The sequence below is a fragment of the Emiliania huxleyi genome (genome assembly GCF_000372725.1).
Source record: "Emiliania huxleyi CCMP1516 unplaced genomic scaffold EMIHUscaffold_445, whole genome shotgun sequence".
NCBI lineage: Eukaryota > Haptophyta > Isochrysidales > Noelaerhabdaceae > Emiliania > Emiliania huxleyi.
In genome coordinates, this window is record NW_005198652.1 from 41099 (window position 1) to 64499 (window position 23401).

At 64.1% G+C, this 23401-nt stretch overlaps 8 protein-coding genes across 8 annotated transcripts; 3 read left to right on the plus strand and 5 right to left on the minus strand.

Moving 5' to 3' along the window:
* Positions 1 to 1845: 1845 nt before the first annotated feature.
* On the plus strand, positions 1846 to 3045 carry EMIHUDRAFT_245072 (hypothetical protein; the record flags this gene model as incomplete). Its single annotated transcript, XM_005768858.1, has 2 exons — positions 1846 to 2203; positions 2318 to 3045. 2 exons carry the CDS (start codon positions 1846 to 1848, stop codon positions 3043 to 3045), a joined length of 1086 nt encoding a protein of 361 aa, XP_005768915.1.
* Positions 3046 to 3934: 889 nt separating this feature from the next.
* Positions 3935 to 5024, minus strand: EMIHUDRAFT_245073 (hypothetical protein; the record flags this gene model as incomplete). The annotated part of the gene is made up of 3 exons (XM_005768859.1): positions 3935 to 4017; positions 4167 to 4808; positions 4958 to 5024. The coding sequence occupies 3 exons, from the start codon at positions 5022 to 5024 to the stop codon at positions 3935 to 3937; spliced, it is 792 nt and encodes a 263-aa protein (XP_005768916.1).
* Positions 5025 to 7383: 2359 nt separating this feature from the next.
* Positions 7384 to 7759, minus strand: EMIHUDRAFT_316491 (hypothetical protein; the record flags this gene model as incomplete). Its single annotated transcript, XM_005768860.1, has 2 exons — positions 7384 to 7612; positions 7647 to 7759. 2 exons carry the CDS (start codon positions 7757 to 7759, stop codon positions 7384 to 7386), a joined length of 342 nt encoding a protein of 113 aa, XP_005768917.1.
* A 271-nt stretch (positions 7760 to 8030) lies between these two features.
* On the plus strand, positions 8031 to 8507 carry EMIHUDRAFT_245075 (hypothetical protein; the record flags this gene model as incomplete). Its single annotated transcript, XM_005768861.1, has 1 exon — positions 8031 to 8507. The coding sequence occupies one exon, from the start codon at positions 8031 to 8033 to the stop codon at positions 8505 to 8507; it is 477 nt and encodes a 158-aa protein (XP_005768918.1).
* Positions 8508 to 8921: 414 nt separating this feature from the next.
* Positions 8922 to 10053, minus strand: EMIHUDRAFT_459165 (hypothetical protein). The gene is made up of 5 exons (XM_005768862.1): positions 9991 to 10053; positions 9749 to 9913; positions 9429 to 9664; positions 9301 to 9352; positions 8922 to 9153 (listed from the first exon to the last, which is right to left on the minus strand). The coding sequence occupies exons 1-5, from the start codon at positions 10019 to 10021 to the stop codon at positions 9131 to 9133; spliced, it is 507 nt and encodes a 168-aa protein (XP_005768919.1). The 5' UTR covers positions 10022 to 10053; the 3' UTR covers positions 8922 to 9130.
* A 4567-nt stretch (positions 10054 to 14620) lies between these two features.
* On the minus strand, positions 14621 to 16895 carry EMIHUDRAFT_245079 (hypothetical protein; the record flags this gene model as incomplete). Its single annotated transcript, XM_005768863.1, has 7 exons — positions 14621 to 14953; positions 15143 to 15901; positions 16070 to 16186; positions 16254 to 16336; positions 16462 to 16603; positions 16657 to 16731; positions 16875 to 16895. 7 exons carry the CDS (start codon positions 16893 to 16895, stop codon positions 14621 to 14623), a joined length of 1530 nt encoding a protein of 509 aa, XP_005768920.1.
* An 801-nt stretch (positions 16896 to 17696) lies between these two features.
* On the minus strand, positions 17697 to 19317 carry EMIHUDRAFT_445414 (hypothetical protein). Its single transcript, XM_005768864.1, has 8 exons — positions 19161 to 19317; positions 18990 to 19091; positions 18884 to 18924; positions 18643 to 18820; positions 18429 to 18524; positions 18221 to 18360; positions 18076 to 18134; positions 17697 to 17969 (listed from the first exon to the last, which is right to left on the minus strand). Exons 1-8 carry the CDS (start codon positions 19224 to 19226, stop codon positions 17950 to 17952), a joined length of 702 nt encoding a protein of 233 aa, XP_005768921.1. The 5' UTR covers positions 19227 to 19317; the 3' UTR covers positions 17697 to 17949.
* Positions 19318 to 19730: 413 nt separating this feature from the next.
* On the plus strand, positions 19731 to 20321 carry EMIHUDRAFT_316492 (hypothetical protein; the record flags this gene model as incomplete). Its single annotated transcript, XM_005768865.1, has 1 exon — positions 19731 to 20321. The coding sequence occupies one exon, from the start codon at positions 19731 to 19733 to the stop codon at positions 20319 to 20321; it is 591 nt and encodes a 196-aa protein (XP_005768922.1).
* Positions 20322 to 23401: the final 3080 nt, after the last annotated feature.

Sequence of the window (23401 nt, forward strand, 5' to 3'; positions counted from 1 at the left end):
GAGAGAAGAAAGGAAGAGAGGGGGGGAAGAAGAGAGGAAGAGAAAGAGAAGGGAAGGAGAGGGAAAAAGGCGAGAAAAGAAAAGATAAAAGGAGAATAAATGAGTCAGAACACGGCAGCCACACAAGTCAGCTTTGGGAGCTCTCGGCGACGCCCAATGCGTGCGCCGGTAGGGGGGAGTGTGTGCGCGCGTGTGTGAGATGTGGATTGTGGCAGGCTGCTGCTGCTGATGGGAAGTGTGCTCTGTGTGTGGCGCTGCGCTGGCGTGCGACGCGCGCGTGCTGTGTACGTGTGCGTGTTGCGGTCGCGCGCGCGTCTGCGTGTGCTGCGCGCGCGCCGGCGGTGTGTGCTGTGTGCTGTACCTAGGTATTCTGTTGTGCGCCTGTTTGTGCAGCTGGGAGGCGCAGGCTTGGCTGGCAGGGCTGCGCGGTGGGCTGCGGCGCGCTGCGGGTGGTTGTGCGCCTGCCTGGTGGTGTGCGGCGGCCGCTCAGCCCGCCCGACCGGGTCGTCGGCGGCCCAGGGCGCGGGCATGCGGTCTGCGCTGCATGTGAGGCTGTGTGCGCGGCTGGCGCGTATGTTTCCGTGCGGCGAGGGACGCGCGTATGTGTTCACGCTGCGGGCGCGGGCGGGCGCGGAGGGCGGCGCGGTCTCACCGCGGTCCGACGCCCGTTGGTCTTCTGCGTGACGAGGCGGGCGCGCAAAGAGGCCTTGCCGCCATGCGCGTTGCCGCGAAGGGAAAAGAATTTTTTCGCTCGATAGACTCGAGGGGCCAGGATACGCCGCGAGGAGGACGGAGTTGCGCCGAAAGGCAAAAGAAGCCGCGAGAACAAGGGACCGGGACGCGGCGGCGTCGCAGGACGAGGCAGAAGAGAACGACGCGACAGAGGAGGAAGTGACAAGGGAGAGAACGACGAGAGTGGGACGACCGCGAGGTGGCATGAAGGTTGCAGCGAGAAGCGGCGAGAGACTGCGAAAAGAGAGAGGAAGAGGCAGACTCCCTAGGGTGGGCGACGGCTAGCGCATCACACACCTCTCCTTAAAATCCCTGTGTGGTGGCGGCGTGCCGTCCTCCCATCCCTCCCTTGCGTCATGTTTTCTTTCCTTCTTTCTGTTCGTTCTTTTCTGTATGTGTGAGATCGTGTGTGCGGGGGCCCTCCTTGTCTCTGCCCAGACAGAAGGTAACAGATTAGAGGCCTCAGCTTCGAAAATAAGACTCTCAGCGCGGCGCGCTCTCACGCCTCGCCACGGCCGAATGGGAGGCACTCCCACTCGGGAGATCTGCTCTACCCCTCCCCTGCCACGCCGACGGTGCCTTGAAATGGCGCCATTCTCTCCTCCTGGTCACTACCAGCGTGCCGACGAAAGTCGCCGAGTCTTCTTTTGGGGTCGCCGCCGGTTCAACGTGCAGCAGTGTGCTCGCCTGGCGCTGCCGACGCGCGCACTGCTGCATGCATTCGTCCCGTGTACCAAGGTCAATGATACAAAGCGGTTGATGACCGAACACAGCTGCTGATGTGCACTTCACCGGGTGCAATCGCATTGCTGTCCGCGGAGGGCCGACACACGCTGAGACATGAGATCAAGCCGACTACTGCGCTTGAGCGCTCGGCTACAGTGCTCAGGTGACTGGAGGTCACCGCCGGGGCGCTGGTTGCGGCTGGTTGCGGCCCTGGGGAAGGCGGCAGCAAAGGTCTTCGTTTGGGAGCAGTCTTCAGAGGGAAGCTGAGGCCTCTACATAACACCGCAGCAGGTACAATGTAATCGCACTGCCGCAGCGACCCGTTGCTGTGGGCAAGACAATACTCTGGTTGCGCGGCGGTCGACATCGTCCCTTCCCACCACCAATATGCCCGGCCTCCTCGGCCTTGCCAGCTCCCTGCGGCTGCAGGTCGCAGCACACAACGCCCCCGCCGCGCTGCGGCCGCTGTTGGCGCCGCTGCTGGCGGCGCACCTGCGCCGCATCAGCCCGACGGCCGATGCCGACTCGCTCGAGGCTGCCGTGCGGCCCGTGCTGTTGCCGAGTGAGCAGTGGGGCGACCTGGAGCGGTGGCGCGGGAACGCACGCCTGCTAGCGTGGCTGCGCTCCGCCTACATCGCCTCTCGCGACGAGACGCGTGCGACGCTGCCGGCCGCGGACCGCTCGCTGCAGGCTTATCCAGGCACGCTTCCACACGCGCACCAGATCCGCGAGATCTTTGGCACGCGTCAGCCCGATGGCGCGTGGCCGCCGCCGCCGCCGCGCGAGCCGCCGCCGCCGCGCTCCCCAAAGGAGTCCACCGCCGGTGTCCCCCTCGGCGAGGTGCTCGAGGCGGCGGGAGGGCTCGTGGCGGGGCGCAACGCGCTCAACATCTGGATGGAGCGGAGAGGCGTGTACGAGCTGCTCACGACCGAGCTCGTCGGCGCGCTGGGCGGATACCTGAGGGGCAGGCTCGCGCGGCTGGGCAGGCGGCTGGGGCGGCGGCCTCGCCTACTCGAGGCGGGCGCCGCAGACGGACACCTTGTGGCGCATCTCCGCGCGTCGCTGGCGGGCGAGAGGGGCGAGGCTGCGGTCGCGGATGTGTTCGCTTGCGACGACTTCTCGACAGCGGCGCCGGGCGGCGTCCGTGCCGCGCGCTCGCGCGGCGTGGAGCAGCTGGGGTACTGGGAGGCGCTCGCCGAGCACAAGCCGGATATGGTGGTGTGCGCGTGGATGCCGATGGGCGTGGACTGGTGGCTCTCGCCTCCGACCGAGGAGCCCTGCACACCGTGGGCGCCGAGGCGTCGCCTCGTGAGTAGGTCGCACGCCTTCCGCCACACCCCCACGGTGCGCGAGTACCTCCTGCTCGGCGAGGCCGACGACGGCTCGGTCGGCCACCTGTGGCGCACCTGGGGCAATCCTGCCTTTCGGCCTCCGACCGCTCCGCCGAGTCTGCCCCCGCCCTACTTGGCCGACGGGTGGGAGCGGGCGGATCTGCCCGAGATTGGGCGGTGGATGCTCAACCGATTCGACTCGGATCTCGACCCGCACGGCTCGCGAGCCGTCTCGTTCGTCCGACTGAACAGCTGACGACAGCTGACATAGCAGTGCATGAGGAGTGGGGCTGTGTCCAGCGGTGACAGGTGTGTGCATAGCGCGCGCTAAACGACTAGAACTAAAGAGATGGCGGGAATATCGTATATCGACACCGCGTGCATACACACTGTGTGCATCTGTGTGTGTAGTGTGCGTGTGGTCCGTGTGCACTCGCGACTCCTAGACTAACGGCTTTCGCCGCGCGCTCTGGGGCACTTTAGTCTTTACGTACACAGCTTTCTGACGTACTTACGGCTTTGTTTTACCCCGCTGGGCGGCTGGGCAGCCGCTCTCGCCGCTCGCGCGTCCCCGCGCCACCACACGGCACATTGCACCCACCATCCACGCACGGCGACCCGCGATCGAGACCGCTGTGAGTGTGACCCAGGACACGCACGCAGCACACAATCTCGACGAATGCGCCTGACACGCCACCTGTTTCACAAACTGTTCTCTCAGCCGGAGCCCACTTCGCACTTGACCCTGCCCCCATTCACGGGGAACCGGTTACGATCTCAGCGTCAGGGACACCGCACTGACAAGAAAAAGAAGGCTCACAACGATTGTGACTGTCATCCCAGTGCAAGCCGTTCGGCCCTCAGCCGGCGCTGCTCTACGCGCAGCAGCGCGGGCTGCAGCGATGCGCTGGCGGACGACGATGTTGGAGTAGACTGTCGGCGCGAGGGGCTCGCGCGTGAGAGGGCTCAGGACCTCGCCTGGGGCGGCCGAGCTCAGAACCTCGCGAATCGCTGCGCGTTCGTACGTGAAGCCATCGCTGGCAACAACAGGGTCCCGCATCATCTCGTGGGTGATGGGACATGTCAACAGGTCCTCCTCGACGCTGCGTGGAAGCGGGTAGCCGCTGGAGCTCCTCCCGCCTCCCTCAGTGCGAGGTGACCAGGTTGGTCTCGGCCACAGCAGAAGCCATGCCAGCATCGCGGCCATGGCAGCGAGGACAGAAGGTGCCTTCACCAGCAACATGATGTGATCGAAAGCGGCGGGTAACTGAGGTACACCGGGCGCAAGCAGTGCGGATTCTATCGGGGGAAAAGTCGGGTGCGACAGCAGAGCTGCAAGAGCGGCCAGCGCAACAACTGCTGCTGCTGCTCCAAGACCCCGACGCGTGCAAAGCCGCCGCGTCGCGGGCGAGCGCTCGCGGCTGAGCATGCGGTGTAGATGAGGAAAGTCCTCCTCGACGGCGGAGGAAGCGGCCTCGTCGAGGTCTCCAACTGAGGCTCGCACCTCTGCCGCAGATTCGGGTGTGCCACAGAGCGTTAGTACCTCGAGCAGCGAGGAAGCGTAATCGGCCGCCTGGCAGTCGCTACCAGCCTCAAGCATCCCGACGAGCACCCGGATGCCGCCCGAGGCGTGGAGCTCCTCTTTGATTGCATTTTGCTGGATGGCGAGGTGCAGGAGCGTGCCCGCCGCAGCCTCTGTCGCCTTTGAATCGATCTCGTCGCGCGCTCGGATCAACTTGAGCAAGGCCCTCACGCCACCCGCCTCGCGAATTGCATCACCAAAGGTGCCCCGGTTGGCAAGGGAGCGCAATGCGCAAGCGGCACCCTCGGCGGAAGCGGACTCCGCGCCGCTCCAAAGCAGACCAACGAGGACTCCAACCGTCGGTTTCATCGCCTCGTCGGGCGCGCCATTGCACGTCAGTTCGAGAGCCCAGCCCGCAATATTCTCGAGCTGAGCAAGCGCCACCAGTTTTGCCTCGTCGGGATCTGACAGCGGCCCGATCGCCTGCACCCGTTGAGCTGAGGATCGCGAGGATCTCGAAGAGCGCGACGACGACGACGACGACGACAAGCTGCGCCGCTCGGCGCTCTGGCGTGTCATGGAGCGCCGAATAATGCTCAGATTCATGTCGCCTAGGCCGCAAGAGCGCGAGGTCCAGCTCGCGCACCTCCCATTGGTGGGACGCACGATGCGCACTGGAACGGGCCGGAATTTCCCTCCCGGGGTCCCCTCATGCGTCGGCTCGGAAGACGCCACCGTGGGGGTCAACGAGGGAAGGATTGGTTGTGGGTAGAAATGGGAATGCGACCGTGGGAGAGGGAGCAAGAACGGTTCTCTTCTCTCTCTTGCATGCATCCATCCAAGGTGAAGAACAGCCAGGCAGGCTCGGACTGGACACCAACGCGGTAACCGGTATGGGTGGACGCGAGACGGGAGATGACGGCAGTGTACTTGCAGCGAGAGGCGTGAACTCTTCTTTTGTTCTTTTGCTCGCCTTTGCAGATTCTTTTTGCGCGCCAGTCCCGTGCCCAGTGTCGAGAGATTTTAGAAAACCAACAAGAAATCACGACTCTCACAGTGATTTGGGCTCGGCAGCTTGTCAGCCCTCAGCCGAAGCTGGGGCCAATGGTTGGGTAGTAGGGCTAGAGGGTCGCTCTACACTTAGCCTCTGCAGCGAGCGAGCGCTCAACTTAGCCCCCGCACGGAGCCGGGCTCAGACTTAGACTTGAGCACTTGAGCACTGGATAGGGTCGATTCCGCATGGTACGGGACCCCTCGATCGTCTCGCCCTCCCTCACTGGTGTGTTCATTGGGGGGGGTCATAACAAACACGGTACAGGATCGAGGTGCACGCTGCCGAAGCAGTGTCGTCCCCCCTCTCCCCGACGGCGATGGCGGTGTGACCGATCGAGCTGTATGTCGGGGGGCCTGAACTTAGACGACATAAGGCCAACTCCGGGTAAAACTCGGGTGTACCTGCAAAAGTCCAGGTTTACCCGAAAAATACCTGGACGCGTCCCACATATGCCGCGCACGCCTACTCCCAGGGCCAGTGCGCTACTTGCGGCGCGCACCGCCTGCTCAAGTACCCGCACCGTACCATGTGCTGCCGCTACGCGTGCCAGAACGCGGCTGCGGCGCAGCGGCGAGCGCGGCTTGCCGATGGCGGTGCGGACGATGCGGTCGTGCCGGCGTTCTGCTACAAGATCAAGGCGGTGCTTGGCATGCGCTTCTGCGATCCCGATCAGCTCATCGCAACGAAGCAGCGCAACAAGCTGGCTGCTGCCAACAAGGCCCTATGCTACCTCACGCGCGGATCGTTCAAAGAGGACCAGCACACACCCAGGCTTCACCGTCACACGTTTGATTAAGCTTGAGGAGCTTCGTGTCATGTGGGAACTGTTTGGCTAGACGTCGCTCAAGAATGAAGAGGAGCAGCAACGAAATTCGGAAGAGAAGGATGCTGAGGCGGCGATTGCTAAGCATGAAGAGGATCGATCGCCCGCCGCAGGCGAAGAAAATTTGGGGGCTGCGCCGTATCGTTGATCACGGTGGGAGGCCTGGGAGCCTCCTGGCCCCAGGCCGTGCCACGGCCGACTTAGCCGATGTAAGAGGCTCCCGCTGATCTTAGACCGCGCAAGCACCCCAGCGTGCCAGAGCACACTTAGACCCGCTAAGCCTCGAGGCTCAGAACTTAGACTACTACCCAACCAGTCTGGGGCCGGTCTGAGGGAGGGTGTAGAGGATGTAGAGTGTAGAGCGCTGTAGAGCTGTAGAGATGTAGAGCGCTGTAGAGCTGTAGAGCTCTACATCCGGCGCGTGACGATGTGAGTCGCCTGTAGAGCGATGTAGAGCGCGATTTTGCTGTAGAGTTTGTTGTAGAGGCTCTACAGCCAAACCGCCGGGAAGGCAGTGACTCAAAGAGGTCGAGCCGCGCTAATGGGGTGTCTCCGAGCTTACTGGAGCTCTGATGGACAGCCCTGGCTATCCCTGACACACAGAGAGTCACTCTGACGGCACACAACACCCTATGACTGCGTCATGACCAGCCTGCCATGTGTCGCCGGTGCCGCATTCGTCGCTGTGCTTCTTTAGCAGGCGGTGGACTGTCGGCTGCGAGGACGGTCGCATTTGCGCGAGGCGAGGCGAGCATTCAGACGCGTTGCATGCGCCATGCCTCGCGCCAGCGCGTGCGGGAGCTCCTGGCTGAGCGTTGAGTCCAGGCGAGTTGCGCTGGCCACTATCGCTACGCCGAGCCGAGCTGACGCGCCGAGGCGCCGGCCAGTCGCAGCCGTGAGGCATGCCACAGCAGCAGAGGCACCTGCCACCCATTGGGCGGGCAGACAGAAGGCCAGGGCAGCACTGGCAAGTGCAACGCGCCTCATGTCGGAGAGCGACCGTGCCTCGTTCGCCGCTTATGATGTAGAGTTTGTTGTAGAGATTTCACGTTGTAGAGCGCCTCTACATCGCTCTACAGGCGACTCACATCGTCACGCGGCGGATGTAGAGCTCTACAGCTCTACAGCGCTCTCCAGCGCTCTACATCTCTACAGCTCTACAGCGCTCTACACTCTACATCCTCTACACCCTCCCTCAGGGGCCGGTCCCGTAGCCGAGAGAGCCCGCGCCGATGAGTTCGACGCGGTCGGGGGGGGCTGCGGAGAGGCCAGCGAGATGGCGATCGCTGTACTTCATGGTGTCATCAAGTGACCGGCTGACAAGCCAGAGTTCGATACTCTGGACGACCCATAGGATGCCACGAATGCCTGAAGGAGAGGGAGGCGAGGCCAGAGGCAGGCTCAGCTGCTCTCGGGTGATCTCACTTTGGTGGCTGAAGGACCCGATGGTCCTGTCACATTCGCGTTCCGAGTCGTGGGGGTAGAAGAATTCGAGGTAGAATCGAGTCAGCACTTCCTTGTAGTACAGCGGACCGCCAGGCTCGCCGGCAGCATCCGCAGGGAGGCAGCATATGAGGCACCAGTGAGGGCGGTGTCCCCTTCGTGCGTTCTACACTCCGGCCACGTAGATCTACCAGCTGGGGTCACTTCCTTCCCTCTTGTTTGTGGTGGCGGGCCACCCTGTCCAGAGCCCGGGAGGTGGATCGACAACTCGGATCGACAACTCGTGAGCGGTTCACTTTACTCTGATGAAACTAAAATAAATAGGTGGACGTCCGTACTTCCCTGGCGCCGGACGACTGGGTCGCGAGACTCGTTCGCAAGCGGCGCGCACATCATCCAATGCTGACTCGCACACTACTGCTGCTCGCCGCATCTCTTACGCACGGTCTTGCTCTGACACCGAACCAGTGCCCGTCCTCCCCTCTGCTCCGCCTGCGGGGTGGCAAGGCAAAGCCGGCACCACCTCCTCCCTCGTTCAAGGTCAAGAGCAACGCCGCCGCCGCCTCTGTCGGTGGACTGCTTGGGTATTGCACGGGGAAGGCCGCCAGGTCTGCTTCGAATGCGGCGGCCGTCTCTGTCGGCGCGTGCATCGCGTTGCTCGGTGCCCTCAACAGCCGGGGGTATCTGACGATGAACTACACCAAGATGGAGCGCGACCTGATGTCGCTGCTCGATCTCAACAAGGATGGCGAGTTCGACCGCGAAGATTACGACTTTCTTACGAAGAAGTTTGTGCGCTTGCTCTCAGACAATGGCGTTGGTAGCGCCACGGGCTTCACTGCCGGTTTCTGGAAAGGGTTTTCGACGTCCGACTAGCAACGAAAGCAAGACCAGTTTGACACACAGCAGGACAGTGCGCGGTGCGTAGCAGGACAGTCGCGAAGAAGAGGTTGAACACTGACCCCTGCACCCGTGGCCAAGTGCGTGAAGTGGCGCAAAGTCGTCTTGTCGGCGGTCGTGCAGCTGTGCACTGCACGCGAAGAGTAGAGAGGACGATCGAGGATGGTGGAGATGAGGCCAGGAGCCGGTGCGCACCACGACCCTTTTTTTAGAGACGGAAAGAGATGCAGGGGCAGGGGCGGGGGGTAATTTCTCTCGTGTCTCATACGTAAAAAGACAACGCCCCGCGGGGGGGGCGCAGGAAGCTCCCACAGAGTCGCTGACACAATATCGCGCGGAGCCCCCCCCCCCCCCCACATCGGCGTCGCCCTTTGCCCCTCGGGGACCCCCCCCCCCCCCCTCGGTCGCGTACACCCCACGTAGACAGTCCCAATACGTCCCCCCCTCCATGGCTCGTACGCCGCAGCGCGCTATTCTCTAGCCACAGACCACTGGCGCTGTGTTAGTCAGTTCCGATACATCTTCCGCCATGCATCCTCCCACGATTCGGCGCTTGGAACCCCGAGAGCGCGATCCGGCAACGAGTGCCCGGCCATGCGTCACGACACCTCCATCGGCTCGCCTGCAGCGGGGGGGGGAGCCGATCGGCTGTCAGTACTGCCACTGCCACCGCTCCCTCGTATGTGCCGAGGGAGGAGAGGGAAGGCGCGAGGGAGGAGGAGGAGGGCCAGGCGTGTCTCTGGGGGAGCCGCCCCGTCCCTCGGCGCACCTCCGCCCCCTTGTTCGCCGGTGGCGAGCTTTGCAAGCTCGTGCTCCGCCGCCTATCAGCCGGAAGCGCCCGTCTGCCAGACAGAGTCCTCGCTGCGGGCGCAGTCGTGGGGTGCGTCGAGCGCGTGCCTGCTGGTATGAGCCGTCTGCGGCGGCGGCGAGGACCATGACGGGTATGGTCGAGGAGACGGTCAGCATCTTCTCCAGCGCGTTCATCAGCTTGCGCGTGCTCGTCGGGTAGATTTGACGCGGGTTGAGCAACAGCTCGGTCAGCCGCTGCGCCGTGAACGGCGTCTCGCTGAACTCGTCCAGCAGCGCGACCAGCCGCCGCAGCACGCTCTCGAAGCTCTCTCCGCCGTTGGGACCTGCGCGGTTCCACGCCGCTCCGACTTGCTCGCGCGCGAAGCACGCGAAGAGGCGAGGCGCGTGTGAGTGGGGAGGGCGCGCACCCGGCACGTCAGCGCAGCCCTCGTTGTACTCGTTGCACACCGCCTCGATCTTGGCCGCGAGCAGCGGCTTGAGCAGAGCCCATTCGTACCTGCTCTTGCCAGTCGTCGCAACCTCCTCGAGCACCTTGAGCAGCCCCGGAGTGATGGTCTTGCCGGGCGTGAAGGCTGCGGCAGGGCGAACGCACTTTGGTGAGCGCGTCCCGAGCAGGGGGGCAACTCCGTGGCGGGACGGGGGCAATCACCCTTGAGGGTGGCTGCATCGACGGGGCCCATGTCGGGCGGATGGACGCGGAGAAGGCACTCCGCCGCCCTTCAGGCCGGAAGAAGAATTCTCGGTCCGCGTCCCTTCAGAATCGCTGTGTGACGACTCACGCTGTTCGCTGTGTGACGACTCAGGCACTCAGCGCCACCAGCCAGTACCAGACCCAATCCCCCCCCCCCCCCCCGCCCCAGCCCCCCACAAACGCGTCGAGAAACGGGTGAACGACTCATCTGAGGCGTGAGGCTGAGGGCATGTCGTATTGACCTTATCACGGAAAGTGTGGAGCTCGCGGAGCGGCCCCCCCAGAACAACTTTTCACGACAGCCCATGGGCGGTGAGGAAGCGGCCGCCCTTCAGTCGCCCAGCGGCGCAAGAATTCCCGCTTGTCGGAATGCGTGACCTCCTCCGTGTCGCGAAGCGCTCCCCACTCCCGTTCCCCTGTCCCCTGATCGTCCTTCCAAGATCCTGCTCGTGCAGGTGGGGACCCTGTCCTTCTCCCATCCCTCGTTTGGCTGGGCTGTTTTCTTTCTTTCTTTCTGGAAGCAGTAGTATGGCTGTGCTCGCTCCTACACATGCGTCGTGGTGCACTTCATCCGGGTGCACGGCGCGGTGGGCTCGGCGGTGGGCGCGGCGGTGGGCGACGAGAAGGTGAGGCGGAACTTGGTGCTCTTCTCCTTGGCCAAGTTGATGGAAACAAACTCGCCGGCCAAGCACCCGCCGCTTGGGCACCAGTCGCGGTAGGTGACGTAGTCGTCGCCGTCGACTGCTTGGATGTTGAGGTCGAGGATTTTGTCTCCGTCCGCGACGAAACCCGGGAACGTCACGCCCTCCTGCGAGCCGAGGTCGCCGGCTGGGGCGTTCTCGATCTCGCTGCGGAACTTGAAGGTCGCCGGGGTGCCGCATCGAAGCGTGCTGCCGATCTTGAGTGGCTCGTCGAGCCGCCGCTCCTTCGAGTTGGTGTCCGTTGCTGATGTTGCCTTGGAGAGGATCTTGTGGCTCTCGTCGGGCCCGGAGATTGTGTCGGTGCCGGAGGTTGTGGCGTCCGGAATGTCGTTCTGGATTGGCGCTCCGCGCGTGGCGCAGTTAGCGAAGGCGATCATCAGCAAGAGGCGGAGCATGCTGTTGTCGGACGGGCGGCGAGAGAGTGAGCGACAGGAGGAGCGACCCGCGGCCACAGTGAAGTTGGCCGTGTGCGGCGGCAGCGAAAGTGAAGGAGAGGCTGGGCTGGAGGAGGGTGTAGCGAGCGGGCGGTGCGGTGCTGGGCTGGGGCGGCAGCACACATGGATGGCAAGACCTTTGCTCCTCGGCCTCGGCGTGATGTCCAAGTCACGCAAAAACGTATAAAACGGCCGGGACAAAGGAGGTGGCTTCAGTGGTAGGTATATTGTTGGCAAAGTTCGATAATCAAAGCGCGCGCATATTCTGCATCGACGAGACGCAGGCAATCTTGGATGGTGGTTGATGGCGTCCGCGCAACATGGACAAAGGAACAGCCCAGCAGGGACGGGCCAGGAGAGGCGAGAAAGAAAAGGCTCGACCTCCTGGGGCAAAATCTTTTACACATCGGAGAGAGTGTGACCTTACTGAACTACCCCTAACCAGCTATGCACAACGTACCGCGGAGCATCTCGGAGCTCCACCGCGGCGCGGGGAGGGAGCAACTTCATGATGCAAGCGACACACCACTACATTAGCGCCGCTTGCGCTAGGAAGAGTAAACCCCTCTCTTGCGCTACACGCGGGCGCAACGAAGATGGCTAGTACAGCAGAGCACATGCGAGGGCACCGGCGCCGCGACTTCAGACAGGCTGCTACGACTAGTGGAGAGGCAAAGCGTCTATCATGACTCTACATGCGGCGTTGGCGATCGGTGCGCCTATGGTGTGTACTCGCACCGAAGGTAGTGTACAAGCGTCCCCAACGTCGCGCGTGCCTACTCTCCTCACTCGGGGCGTGTGGGTGTCGGGGCCGATGCCCGCGTGGAGAGTACCTGCGGGCAGAGAGCAGCGTGCTGATGACGTTGACGTGCTCGTCCTTGGCCGCCGCGTGCAGCGAGTATCGTGCTCCCGAGTTTGCAAGTTTGCAATAACCAAGAAGTCGGTTGGTTGATTGTGCGTGCGTACTTGTTACGTGAAACCCCAAGATCGACATAGTCTGTAGTGTGTAGACCGTACGCACAGTATTCACTTTTTAATTTTTAAACTGTGTGCATTCACAGTACTTATAACGTAGACAACCCCTTTCAGACAACCAGCTAGATGGCGCCTTCCCAGATCCCACAGACGGAGACTACTGGTTCTTCGTCGAGTTCATGTCGTGCCGCTCTTTTGGTCCGCGCGCGGCCCGGATCCCTTCAGGCAAGAAGATCGCGCAAATTCTGCCCTTGCCACCGGACAGCTGCGTCGTCCGGGTGCGCCTGCATAGCCCCTGCCACCGCCACGGTCGCGCCCGCAGTCACAGCTCGCTGCCTCCGCGCCTGCGCTGCAGCGTCGCTGCCAGAGCACACTTTGACCAACGCCAAACAGCCATTATCCATCGCGTCCGAGTCCCCGTCGTTCATGTTGATATCGATTGTCATTGAGATTGGTCCTAAAATCGACTCCTGGGTTGGCTGGCCCCGAGAGCTGCGTCTCGAGCTCCCGGTGCCGTTGCCAGACGACCCCGAGCGTCGGCGCCCAAATAAGGCCCCGACGCTCGAACACACACACGAACACTACAAACCGTCTGCCAGGGAGGGAGGGTGGGGCAGACGAGAACGGGACTCGGGCGCCTGGGGGCGCGAGGGTCCGACACACGAGTTCCGCGCACGGACGGACGTAATGATCCGGCCATCGCGTCACGTTTCCACACCTTACGGTGGGGGTTATTCTGTGTCGGTTCCTCTCCTCGCGTTGTTGGATAACCTACATAGCCGCTGCGCGGCTATCTCCGATTATCCATCGCGTCCGAGTCCCCGTCGTTCATGTTGATATCGATTGTCATTGAGATTGGTCCTAAAATCGACTCCTGGGTTGGCTGGCCCCGAGAGCTGCGTCTCGAGCTCCCGGTGCCGTTGCCAGACGACCCCGAGCGTCGGCGCCCAAATAAGGCCCATCGCGCCGATTGCCGGGGAAGTCGATACCAGTGAGTCTCAAACAGGCCCATCGACGAAGTTGGGGTCGTTGCCCGGTAGGAGGGTGGCGGCCGTAGCAGCCCCGGGCTTGGTGGGGTTCGCCCCCCCTTTGCTGGAATGCAAGGCCAGCTGCTCTGCAGTATGTCACGGCTCGTGCCGTATGTCACGGGCTCATGTGGTTGGTTGTCGCGTGGCGATTAGGTCCGCTCACGCTCCGTCCGGTTGTCGCGCGGCGATTAGGTCCGCTCCGGCGTGTCTCGTCGCGTGGCGATTAGGTCCGCTCACGTCGTCTCGTCGCGTGGCGAAACCGATTCGGTCCGCTCTGGCGTTTCTCGTCGCGTGGCGATTAGGTCCGCTCACGTCGTGTCTCGTCGCGTGGCGATTAGGTCCGCTCACGTCGTGTCTCGTCGCGTGGCGATTAGGTCCGCTCACGCTCCGTCCGGTTGTCGCGTGGCGATTAGGTCCGCTCCGGCGTGTCCCGTCGCGTGGCGATTAGGTCCGCTCACGTCGTGTCTCGTCGCGTGGCGAAACCGATTCGGTCCGCTCCGGCGTGTCTCGTCGCGTGGCGATTAGGTCCGCTCACGTCGTGTCCCGTCGCGTGGCGATTAGGTCCGCTCACGCTCCATCCGGTTGTCGCGTGGCGATTCGGTCCGCTCCGGCGTGTCTCGTCGCGTGGCGATTAGGTCCGCTCACGCTCCGTCCGGTTGTCGCGTGGCGATTAGGTCCGCTCCGGCGTGTCCCGTCGCGTGGCGATTAGGTCCGCTCACGTCGTGTCTCGTCGCGTGGCGAAACCGATTCGGTCCGCTCCGGCGTTTCTCGTCGCGTGGCGATTAGGTCCGCTCACGTCGTGTCCCGTCGCGTGGCGATTAGGTCCGCTCACGCTCCATCCGGTTGTCGCGTGGCGATTAGGTCCGCTCCGGCGTGTCTCGTCGCGTGGCGATTAGGTCCGCTCACGTCGTCTCGTCGCGTGGCGAAACCGATTCGGTCCGCTCCGGCGTGTCTCGTCGCGTGGCGATTAGGTCCGCTCACGTCGTGTCCCGTCGCGTGGCGATTAGGTCCGCTCACGTCGTGTCTCGTCGCGTGGCGATTAGGTCCGCTCACGCTCCATCCGGTTGTCGCGTGGCGATTAGGTCCGCTCCGGCGTGTCTTGTCACGTGGCGATTAGGTCCGCTCACGCTGTCGTCTCCTCACACCGTGGCGATTAGGTCCGCTCACGGTACGTCTCACGACTCATCACGTGGCGATTAGGTCCGCTCACGCTGTCTCCTCACACCGTGGCGATTAGGTCCGCTCACGGTATGTCTCACAACACATCACGTGGCGATTAGGTCCGCTCACGCCGTCTCATCATACCGTGGCGATTAGGTCCGCTCACGGTATGTCTCACGACTCATCACGTGGCGATTAGGTCCGCTCACGCTGCTCGGCGCCCGTGGCGATTGGGTCCGCTCACGGCGTCGCGTGGCGACTAGGTCCGCTCACGCTCGGCGCGGCTGGCTCACTCTTCGCGAGCCGTCTCCCACTCCAGCCTTGTGAGGGCCGCATCGAGGTCGTCTGGGCGCTCGTGCAGCAGCTCGCAGTTCGCCCGCATGCAGCCAGTACGGCCGCGCACGTGGTGGTAGTACAGGTGGTACGCGCAGTGGCCGGGGAAAATCTTCCGCAGCGTCGCCACGTCCCTCTGGTTTCGTGCGGCGTTTGCGTCGGCGGCGGAGCGTGCTTGCAGGAAGCTGTAGGCGTCCCAGCAAGTGGCGCAGTAGTACATGCCGTCGCTCGGGTCGATGGCTCCGTTGTCGGCCTCCACGCCGCATTCGTTGCACAGCGTGGCGGCTACCTCCGGCGCGTCCGCCTGCCCCAGCTCCTGCAACGGCTGCTGCTGCTGCCACTGCTGTCGCTGCCAGCGTTCGGCGGCTTGCCGCTTTGTCTGGCCGCCGTCGGCCTGGTCGCCGCTGTGCGGCCGCTTGGAGAGGCCCTGCTCTTCGAGCGCTGCCTGCTCTTGGATGTCGCTGATGTGCTTCCCGACCTTCGCCCATAGCTGTCCCGCGGTGCTGCTCGCGTTGTAGAAGGTGGATGGTCTCCCGTTGGCGACCGCGACGCTCAGCTGCAGGTCAAGCATGGCTCGGTACTCGTTCGCGAAGCACAGGAAGATCTCTGTGCACGCCTCAACGTGGAGTTTCTTTACCCCTTCGGTCCTCGCGTCCTCCGGCGGCAGGTCGCCGATCACCTTTGTTCGCGAGATGACGTTCTTGAAGGTAGCGTAGAAGCATCCTGTACTGGTCTTGCTGTACCCGAGCAGCTTGAAGAGGTCCCACAGTGGCGTGAGCATGAGCTCAAGTGGCCTCGCGTTGAGGAAGACCCAACGGCTGTCGCCAGTCTTGCCTGTCGAGGCGTTGGAGACGGCCAGGATTCCGTCTTGCTTGCTGATGGACGGTGCCAGGAGCTCCCAGAAGTCGAAGCCGCTTGCGCTCTTGACACACTCCAGGTTTCCCTTGATGAACTTTGTGGCGTCGGCGGCACTGATGAGCTCGCCCCAGTGGCGGGCGGTTCCACCCTTTGTGGAGAGCGCATCGTTGCACAACTGCTGGATGATCATCCCTCCGGTGCCCTTGCCGTCCCCCACCTTGAGCTGCCTGACCAGACTGAATGGGTGCTGTGAGTCCATCGCCGACAGCTTCCTCAGCAAGAAGAGCGGCCCGGCTGCGCACTTGTTGGCCAGCAGCGTCTTTACGATCTTCTTTTGTCCGTCGAGGTTCAGCGGCCCGCTCGCCAGGGAGGCGATCTCCTTTTCGAGAGATATGAAGCTGTCGTCCCTCGAGACCTCCATGAACTGTGACTCCGTATCCGTCGTCGTCGCTGCCGTCTCCTTGCCGCCCTGCGCCCCGCGGGCGGCGGCGGTGAGGGCCTTGGCACTCGTGATAGCCCTCTCGAGTCGCGCTCTGTTTCCAGCGACGTCGGCCGCGGCCACTGGCACGCACTCGCCACCGGCAAGCAGCTCTGGCTCGATGAGGGAGAGGATGAGGGCAAAGCACGCCTCCGAGTCGGTAGTGCCCTGCACCCAGTGGTACACCTGCAGCGGTCATGCGAGGTGAACCGAGAGGCGCCAGAAGCCGAGTCGCTTGCAGCAGGTGGCGGACGTCATCGCGCATCGCAGCGAACACTCGCCGCTTGATGCGGTCAAAGCCCTCGACGTGTCCGTTGTGCTGGAAGAGCAGACGGCCTGTGACAACAGCAACGGTGAAGAGACGCGGTTCACGGCTGCGTCGGCACGGCACCTCCAGGCCTGAACGCCGTAGCGGAATGGGTGGCAGTTCACCTCGGAGATAACAGAGCCCGATGCGGCACGCACGTGCGCAAAGATGCAGCGTGACTCGATGGACTCGGAGAGCTCCCGCAGGTTGCTGTTGTTCCACGCGGCCGTCACCGACCGGAAGATTGCGCCGCCCCGCTTGTGGTACCAGCCAACCCCAAAACCGTCCGCATTCAGCTGTTGGCGGTGGGAGTGGGGACGGGGTGCGTTGGGCAATATTCGGTGTACACCGACGGCGACTCCTCCAGCATCGACTCCGATGTCGGCGGCGCCTCCGACGAGGACAGCGACGCGTCTTGGTTGCCCTCCGACTAGGCGTCGGCGCTATACAGAGAGGAGAGAGGGTATCATAGTATATGCGTGCTTCTGTGTGTGTGGCGACGCGTTGTCTGCCGCTGTCTTGCTTATTACACCTCATAGACATGTGGTGCACCTGGCACTAAGGCACCTCCCCGCGAAAAAGACACATCTAAACCCGGCTGACGGCGGCCTTACAATTTTCCTAGCAAGCCTCTACTGCTTCGTTGTCCGTCGTCTGCTGCTGTACAATTATTGCCTCTTCTCCGTCGCAAGGGCCCCGCCCCCCTCGAGGGGGGGGCGGGGCCCGCGCAGGGGCCCTCTAGTGTTTTCCTATATTTGAATGAAACCGAAATCCGTAGTGTTGCTGCACTAGGCATCCCGTTTGCAGTGTCGGCACTTGTGGGAGAAAAGGGAGAGTGAGGCGCGCTTTCTAGGGCCCCCGGGGGCCCTACCACTCGTCAGCGCAGTCGGAGACGGAGAAAGAAGCCGTCCGTCACGTGTCGCCGTTGAACGAATCTCTCTCTCAGTGTGTACGAGCTTGTACGTACTTTTAGCTGTGTGTATCGCGCGCTAGCTTTAATGGGAGAATTTTAATCGGAGCCCTTCTGCCTCCGTGGCCACCGTCGGAGCGGGGTGCGCGGCCGAGGAACCCCCCGAGGTGGCGGCGCAACCCTCATCGTCGTCGCTCGGAGCCTCCGCTCCCGCCTCGGACTCCGACTCCTGCTCCACACCTCAACCTCCACCTCGTCGTCGCCACGCAGCGCCCCCTCCACCGCAGCCTCCACCTCGTCCTCCGCCTCATTGGCAACGGGCGCGTCGGTGCGCGGTCACCAGCGGCGAGTCGTCGGCGAGTCCGCCGCTGTCAGCTTTTTCTTTTGAGAGCGCTTTCGTTTAAATTCAAACAACCCAATGGTCCCTTTCGAGCGGTCCCTTGTCGCATTCTCACGCACGCGCACGCCGTCGGGGGATAAAGGGGAACATTTTTGTTCGTTCAAAAAGAGCGCCTTCAGCACTACTCTATCGAGGTCTCGGCGAAGCGCATCGCAGTTGTCAGAGAGAGAGAGAGAGAGAGAGAGAGAGAGAGAGAGAGAGAGAGAGAGAGAGAGAGAGAGAGAGAGAGAGAGACGCACGACAATGTTGGAGTAGTTAGCGTATCAAGACGAACACATGCATCGGGAGTGAAACGCCTCGTCGGAGACCGTCGTGCAGCGCGGCGCGAGGCGCTAGTCGAGGCTGACGACGTCTGTGAAGAGGACGCGCGCAAAACCAGGGCGGTGGGAGGGGGCGGTGGCGCCGGTGGCGCGGCACAAGGCCCGGTGGTGCGGCAGGAGGGGCAACGGTCAACGGACCTAGGTTGGACTTCGGGTCTTCGCGCGCGCGCGCCTCCGCCTCCGCCTCCGGCCCCGGCCTGAGTGAATCATTCGAGACGCGTCAGCGCCGTGTCGTGTGGGGCGGCGCCGCGCGGGCGCTGGGGCAACGGCACGGGCGGTGCGCCTGGCTCCCTGCTCGTCGACGAAGGACCTTAGCGCTTCCCAACTGCTCCTTCGCTTCGGGCTCTGTGCCGGCACCGCTGGCGAGGTCGTGACGGTGGGGTTACGTGCAGCCTTGGTAGAGACGGCCTTGGAGAAGGCAGCCTGCGATCGAGAAGAGGGGGAGATCGAGCGAGATCGGCCGATTCTCTGACCCGTTGGCAAGGCGTTGCCTGGTCTAGACGCATCGCCTTGAGCCGCGAGCACTCCTCAGCCTCGGATTCGTCGTCCGCGCTAGGCGTTCCCGCCGTGAATGAGATCATCGAGTTCTCCTGGCGGCGACGTCGCGCGAGGGGCTGGTCCTAGGTTCCGCGACCCGCCGCCCGAATGCTATTTGCCCCTCCCTCCCGTTCCAGAGAAGCGCTCTATCCGACAGCATCTACTCTCCTCCTTCATCAAGAACCACTCGCTTGTATTGGTGGTGAGTGGCTCAGACGCACAGATGAAGGCGCCGCCCTCTACAGTCTGCTCGAGCTTGCGGCACTTTGGGCAGGTGCAGCCAAAAGTTGAGCCGTGCCCTGGGTTCTGTGGCGCCTCGCCGCCCTCGGCACACAAGCGGTTCAGCCTACTCACAGAAGACGCATGCGGCGCCGAGACGCCAATCGGCTATAAGAAGACGACAGCGAACCCGGTGGCGCCGTGCCCCGGAGTGAGCTGCCCGTGCGGGACCTGCTTAGACGGGCCTGATTTCGAAAGGTGTGTTCCTGAGCATCATCTCGGCTGGAGGTCAAGGCCTGGCTCAGTTGCAGCTGAAGCTGGTGCGATGACGCAAACGCGTAGTAGAGAGAGGGTGGCGGGATGTCGGGAGCCTTGTCGCAGTAGCGCGCCACCACCACCTGCTCACAGCAAGAGGTGTACGAGGAATATGCGCGCACAGTGCAGCTGGCAGTCTGCCGCCGCCGCACTGAACTGCCGTCCGTCAGGGCAAAGTTGAACTGCCGTTCGAGGCCGATGCTGTGACGACATGCCATTCATGGCCCGCTCCGCTTAGAACTGTCGAAGCGCCCTCCACCACGCCCGCATCCGCGAGGAAGCCCCGGAGTGTTGCGATGGCGCTGAGCATCGCCTTGCGCAGCACGGCCACTGGCACGCACTCGCCACCGGCAAGCAGCTCTGGCTCGATGAGGGAGAGGATGAGGGCAAAGCACGCCTCCGAGTCGGTAGTGCCCTGCACCCAGTGGTACACCTGCAGCGGTCATGCGAGGTGAACCGAGAGGCGCCAGAAGCCGAGTCGCTTGCAGCAGGTGGCGGACGTCATCGCGCATCGCAGCGAACACTCGCCGCTTGATGCGGTCAAAGCCCTCGACGTGTCCGTTGTGCTGGAAGAGCAGACGGCCTGTGACAACAGCAACGGTAAAGAGACGCGGTTCACGGCTGCGTCGGCACGGCACCTCCAGGCCTGAACGCCGTAGCGGAATGGGTGGCAGTTCACCTCGGAGATAACAGAGCCCGATGCGGCGCGCACGTGCGCAAAGATGCAGCGTGACTCGATGGACTCGGAGAGCTCCCGCAGGTTGCTGTTGTTCCACGCGGCCGTCACCGACCGGAAGATTGCGCCGCCCCGCTTGTGGTACCAGCCAACCCCAAAACCGTCCGCATTCAGCTGTTGGCGGTGGGAGTGGGGACGGGGTGCGTTGGCGGCGGCGGCAAAGGAGGCGGCGGGGTCGTCGGCGACGGCGAAGGAGGCGGCGGCGAAGGAGGCGGCGGCGGCGACGGCGATGCCGAGGGAGGCGGGGGCGACGGCGAGGCGGACGGCGGCGGGGGAGCAGGTGGCGGCGGCGTGGGCGGCGGCGGCGACGGCGAGCCGGATGGCGGCGGCGGCGTGGGCGGCGGCGCCGCCGGCGGCGGGGTTGCAGGCGGCGGCGGCGTGGGCGGCGGCGGCGACGGCGACACGGAGGGAGGCGGCGGCGACGGCGAGGCGGAGGGAGGCGGCGCCGCTGGCGGCGAAAAGCCGCACGCCGCCGCCCTGGCCTGCAGCTGGCAGGAGGATAGCGCGAGAGCGCGGCCGCGGCCGGCAAGGCGGCGGCGCTCGACGGCGCCGTCCGGTGGCGGCGGCAGGGCGGTGAGAGAATGCGATGCTGGGGAGTCGCGGATAGGAGTAGGCGAGGTGATGCCGCCGACGCTCGTTCGCCTTACGCCTTAGGGCAAGAGAGTGCGATGCTTGGGAGTACATGGAGTTAGGCGGAGAGATGCCATTGACGCTCGTTCGCCTTACGCGAGCGCCGGCAGCCGAAAATCCTGCCCGAGCTCGAGCATCGCCTTGATGACCTTCTCATCAAGGTTTGCACGCCGCAGCTCGGCGACGAAGTCCGCGTGCTGCTTGAGGAAGCCGTCGACGATATCCGCTGCCGTCTCCTCCCCTTGCTCCTCGAGGCGGCGGGCGGGCGAGCGTCAGGAACGCGCTAACGGTCATGGGGACCGAGAGCGGACGTGGGGCGAAATTCACGGGACGGAGGGTGGGCGGCCAGAGAAGGAGCAGCAGGGCGAGCACAAGGAGCAGCATGGGGGTGACCGCGTCGGATGTGCCCGAGGCGAGCGCGCAGCGGAGCGAGCCCTGCACGAGCGCCATGAGACTGGTGATCTTGTCGAGGATGGATTTGCGGCGCACGTTGTCGCCGTGGCTAGTCTGAGGCAGGAGCTGCGTGAAGTTGGTGCGCGGCGACGCGCTCGACCACGAGATCTCATCGCGGCAGACGACTGCGTCAGAGCACCGCGTCTCTGCCATGCTTTCCGCCGGAGCTGCCCCCGATGTCCGGGCCCGCGAGAAGCCGGCGTACCGGGCGACGCCCTCGCCCGTCGCCGAGTTGAGCGAGGATGCGTTGCAGCCGGTCGTGCACTCGTTGCACTCTTCGGTCGCGTCCTCACACTCGCCGATCGCGTGCGCCGACGCGGCGGCCCCGACCCGAGCCATGTCGCCAAGCGAGAGGCGGGCGCCATCCCGCGCCGCGTCGCGGGGCCATCGCCGCCCGCTCGAGATCGGGAGCGCCGCAGACGGTGCAAACGCCGTTCCGCGCACCGTCGGGCTGAACTCGTTCTTTGGCGTGGTGTTGGAGAGGTCGAGAACCTGCGAGATATACACGAGCGCACGCGACGGAGAGTCAGGGCGTGCTGGGAGCCATTGCGCTCCAGTTCTATTGCTCACCGGGATCGCGACCGCGTCGGGCACGGACACCGCGTCGAGGAGCTCGGAGACGCCGGCAGAGCCGTAGGAAGACAGAGCAAAGGCCGAGCAGCCCAGACCGATCACCACGGAGAAGAAGATGCACAGTAGCTTTGTCGAGCAGAACTTGCCGAAGCGGAAACCGGAGCGCGTCGAGGTCGGCTCCGTCTCCTGGAACAGTGCGGACGAGGGTTAGTCACGAGCAGAGCGCGCTGCACGGGCAAGTACGCGCCGAAGGCGTCGACGACGTCGGCGGGGCGTCGCCGACAGACGCTTCGCCGGAGCCGACGCCAGCGAGGTCTTCCTCGTCGTCGAACGCGTTGCCGGAGCCGACGTCAGCGAGGTCTTCCTCGTCGAGGTCCGTTCCGAGCAGAGCCGCGAACCCGTTGGGGTCGACGCGGCCGATCGGGGTGAGGTTCTTGGTGGTCTTCTTGGAGCGGTCGATCAGGTTGGACTCGCCCTTGCGCTCGATCTTGCGGAGCGGGGAGGGGGTCTTCCACTCGTCGATGCCCTGCGCGTGACGTGCGGCAGACGAGAGGTCACAGGGTCAATGTAAGTGCCCGCCTGTAGGACTCGCGTGTCCCCGCAATACTCGCGTGTGCACAGAAGGGTGCTGGGAGGTGCTCACCGCCGGGGCGGCCGTCTCCTCTGGAAACTCCTTGGTCGAACAGTCGGCGTCGCCCTACGCGTCGAACGCGGGATGCGGTCACATAGTGGGTCGGCAGACGCCGGCGCGCAGAATGCCAGGCGCTCGCCGCCGGGGCTTTGATAGAAGGCAGCGGCGCGCCGCCGGCCGCCGCCGGCTTGAGGGCCGTGGCGACCTTGGTGGCGAGCTTGAGCGCCGGGTCGATCTTGATGGCGCCGGTCTCGTCAACGGAGGCCTCCGCGCCAGACTCTGCCGCAGGGATGTCCTTCTTGAGGGCGCCCTTGACGGCACCGGTGGGGGCCGTCGATGGGCCGGCCGGGCGCGTAAACTTAGACCAGAAAACTGCGGGCGGGCTCGGCGCGTGGGCGGCGGACATGGCCTTGGCCTTGTCCGAGCCGACCGCGCCCGCGTCGGGCGCCTTTTCCGCGGCCGGGTCCTTCTTGAGGACGCCCTCCGGGCCAGACTTTGCCACGGAGATGTTGACGTTCTTGACGCCGCACGCCTGTGGGCGAGGGAGAGTACGCGCAGGCTTTCGGAGACGGGAGAGGGAATGATCACGATCCTAGCGTGCGCACGCGCACCTTGGCTCCGGGGAGCGAGGGCGACACCGACGCGGAGATGACGAGCGTGATGCGGCCGTCGTCAGCCGGCACGATTCCGACCTTCGCGGAGGACGTCATCGGCGAAGACTCGCCCTCGACGTTGCCGCCGCCCGCGTCAATGCCGTCCTTGAGCGGGCCGGGCTCGGGCGGGACGGTGCCGGTGCCAGTGCTGGCGGTGCCGGTGTCGATGCCATCCTTGAGCGAGACGGGCTCGGAGGGGATGCCGACGGCGTTGCCGCCGCCAGAGTCGATGACGGTCGTGTTGTCCGCCAGAGACGCCTGTCAGCCACAGAACGAGAGAGGGTCGTCTTGCAGGGAAAGCGCAGCGTTGCGTGCGTTGCCGCGGTGCGCGCGTGCATACCCCCTCCCTCAGCCACTGCAAATTAACGCACACCTGCTTGTCAGCAAGCGGCGGCGGAGGAGAGAGCTTGAGCACGAGCTTGTTACCGGGGGCCGGCACGAACTCGAGATTGAGCATGTTGATCGAAAGAATTCCTGCAGAGAGGCAAGAAGCGGTTGAAGGTGGTGTCCCCGATGGGAAGTGCAGGCCAGCGCTCGATGGGGGGTGCAGGCCAGCGCTCAGAGTGGCCCTAACGGCTGCGGACACAGCGTGGGAGAGTAGCAGAAATGCGAGCAGGCGGGAACTTTGCTCGGCGGGCTCAATCTCAGGTCAATCTCGGCTCGTACTCGTAGCAGGAAAGGCAAACGCCTACGGGATGTATGTGGGGGGTATACGGC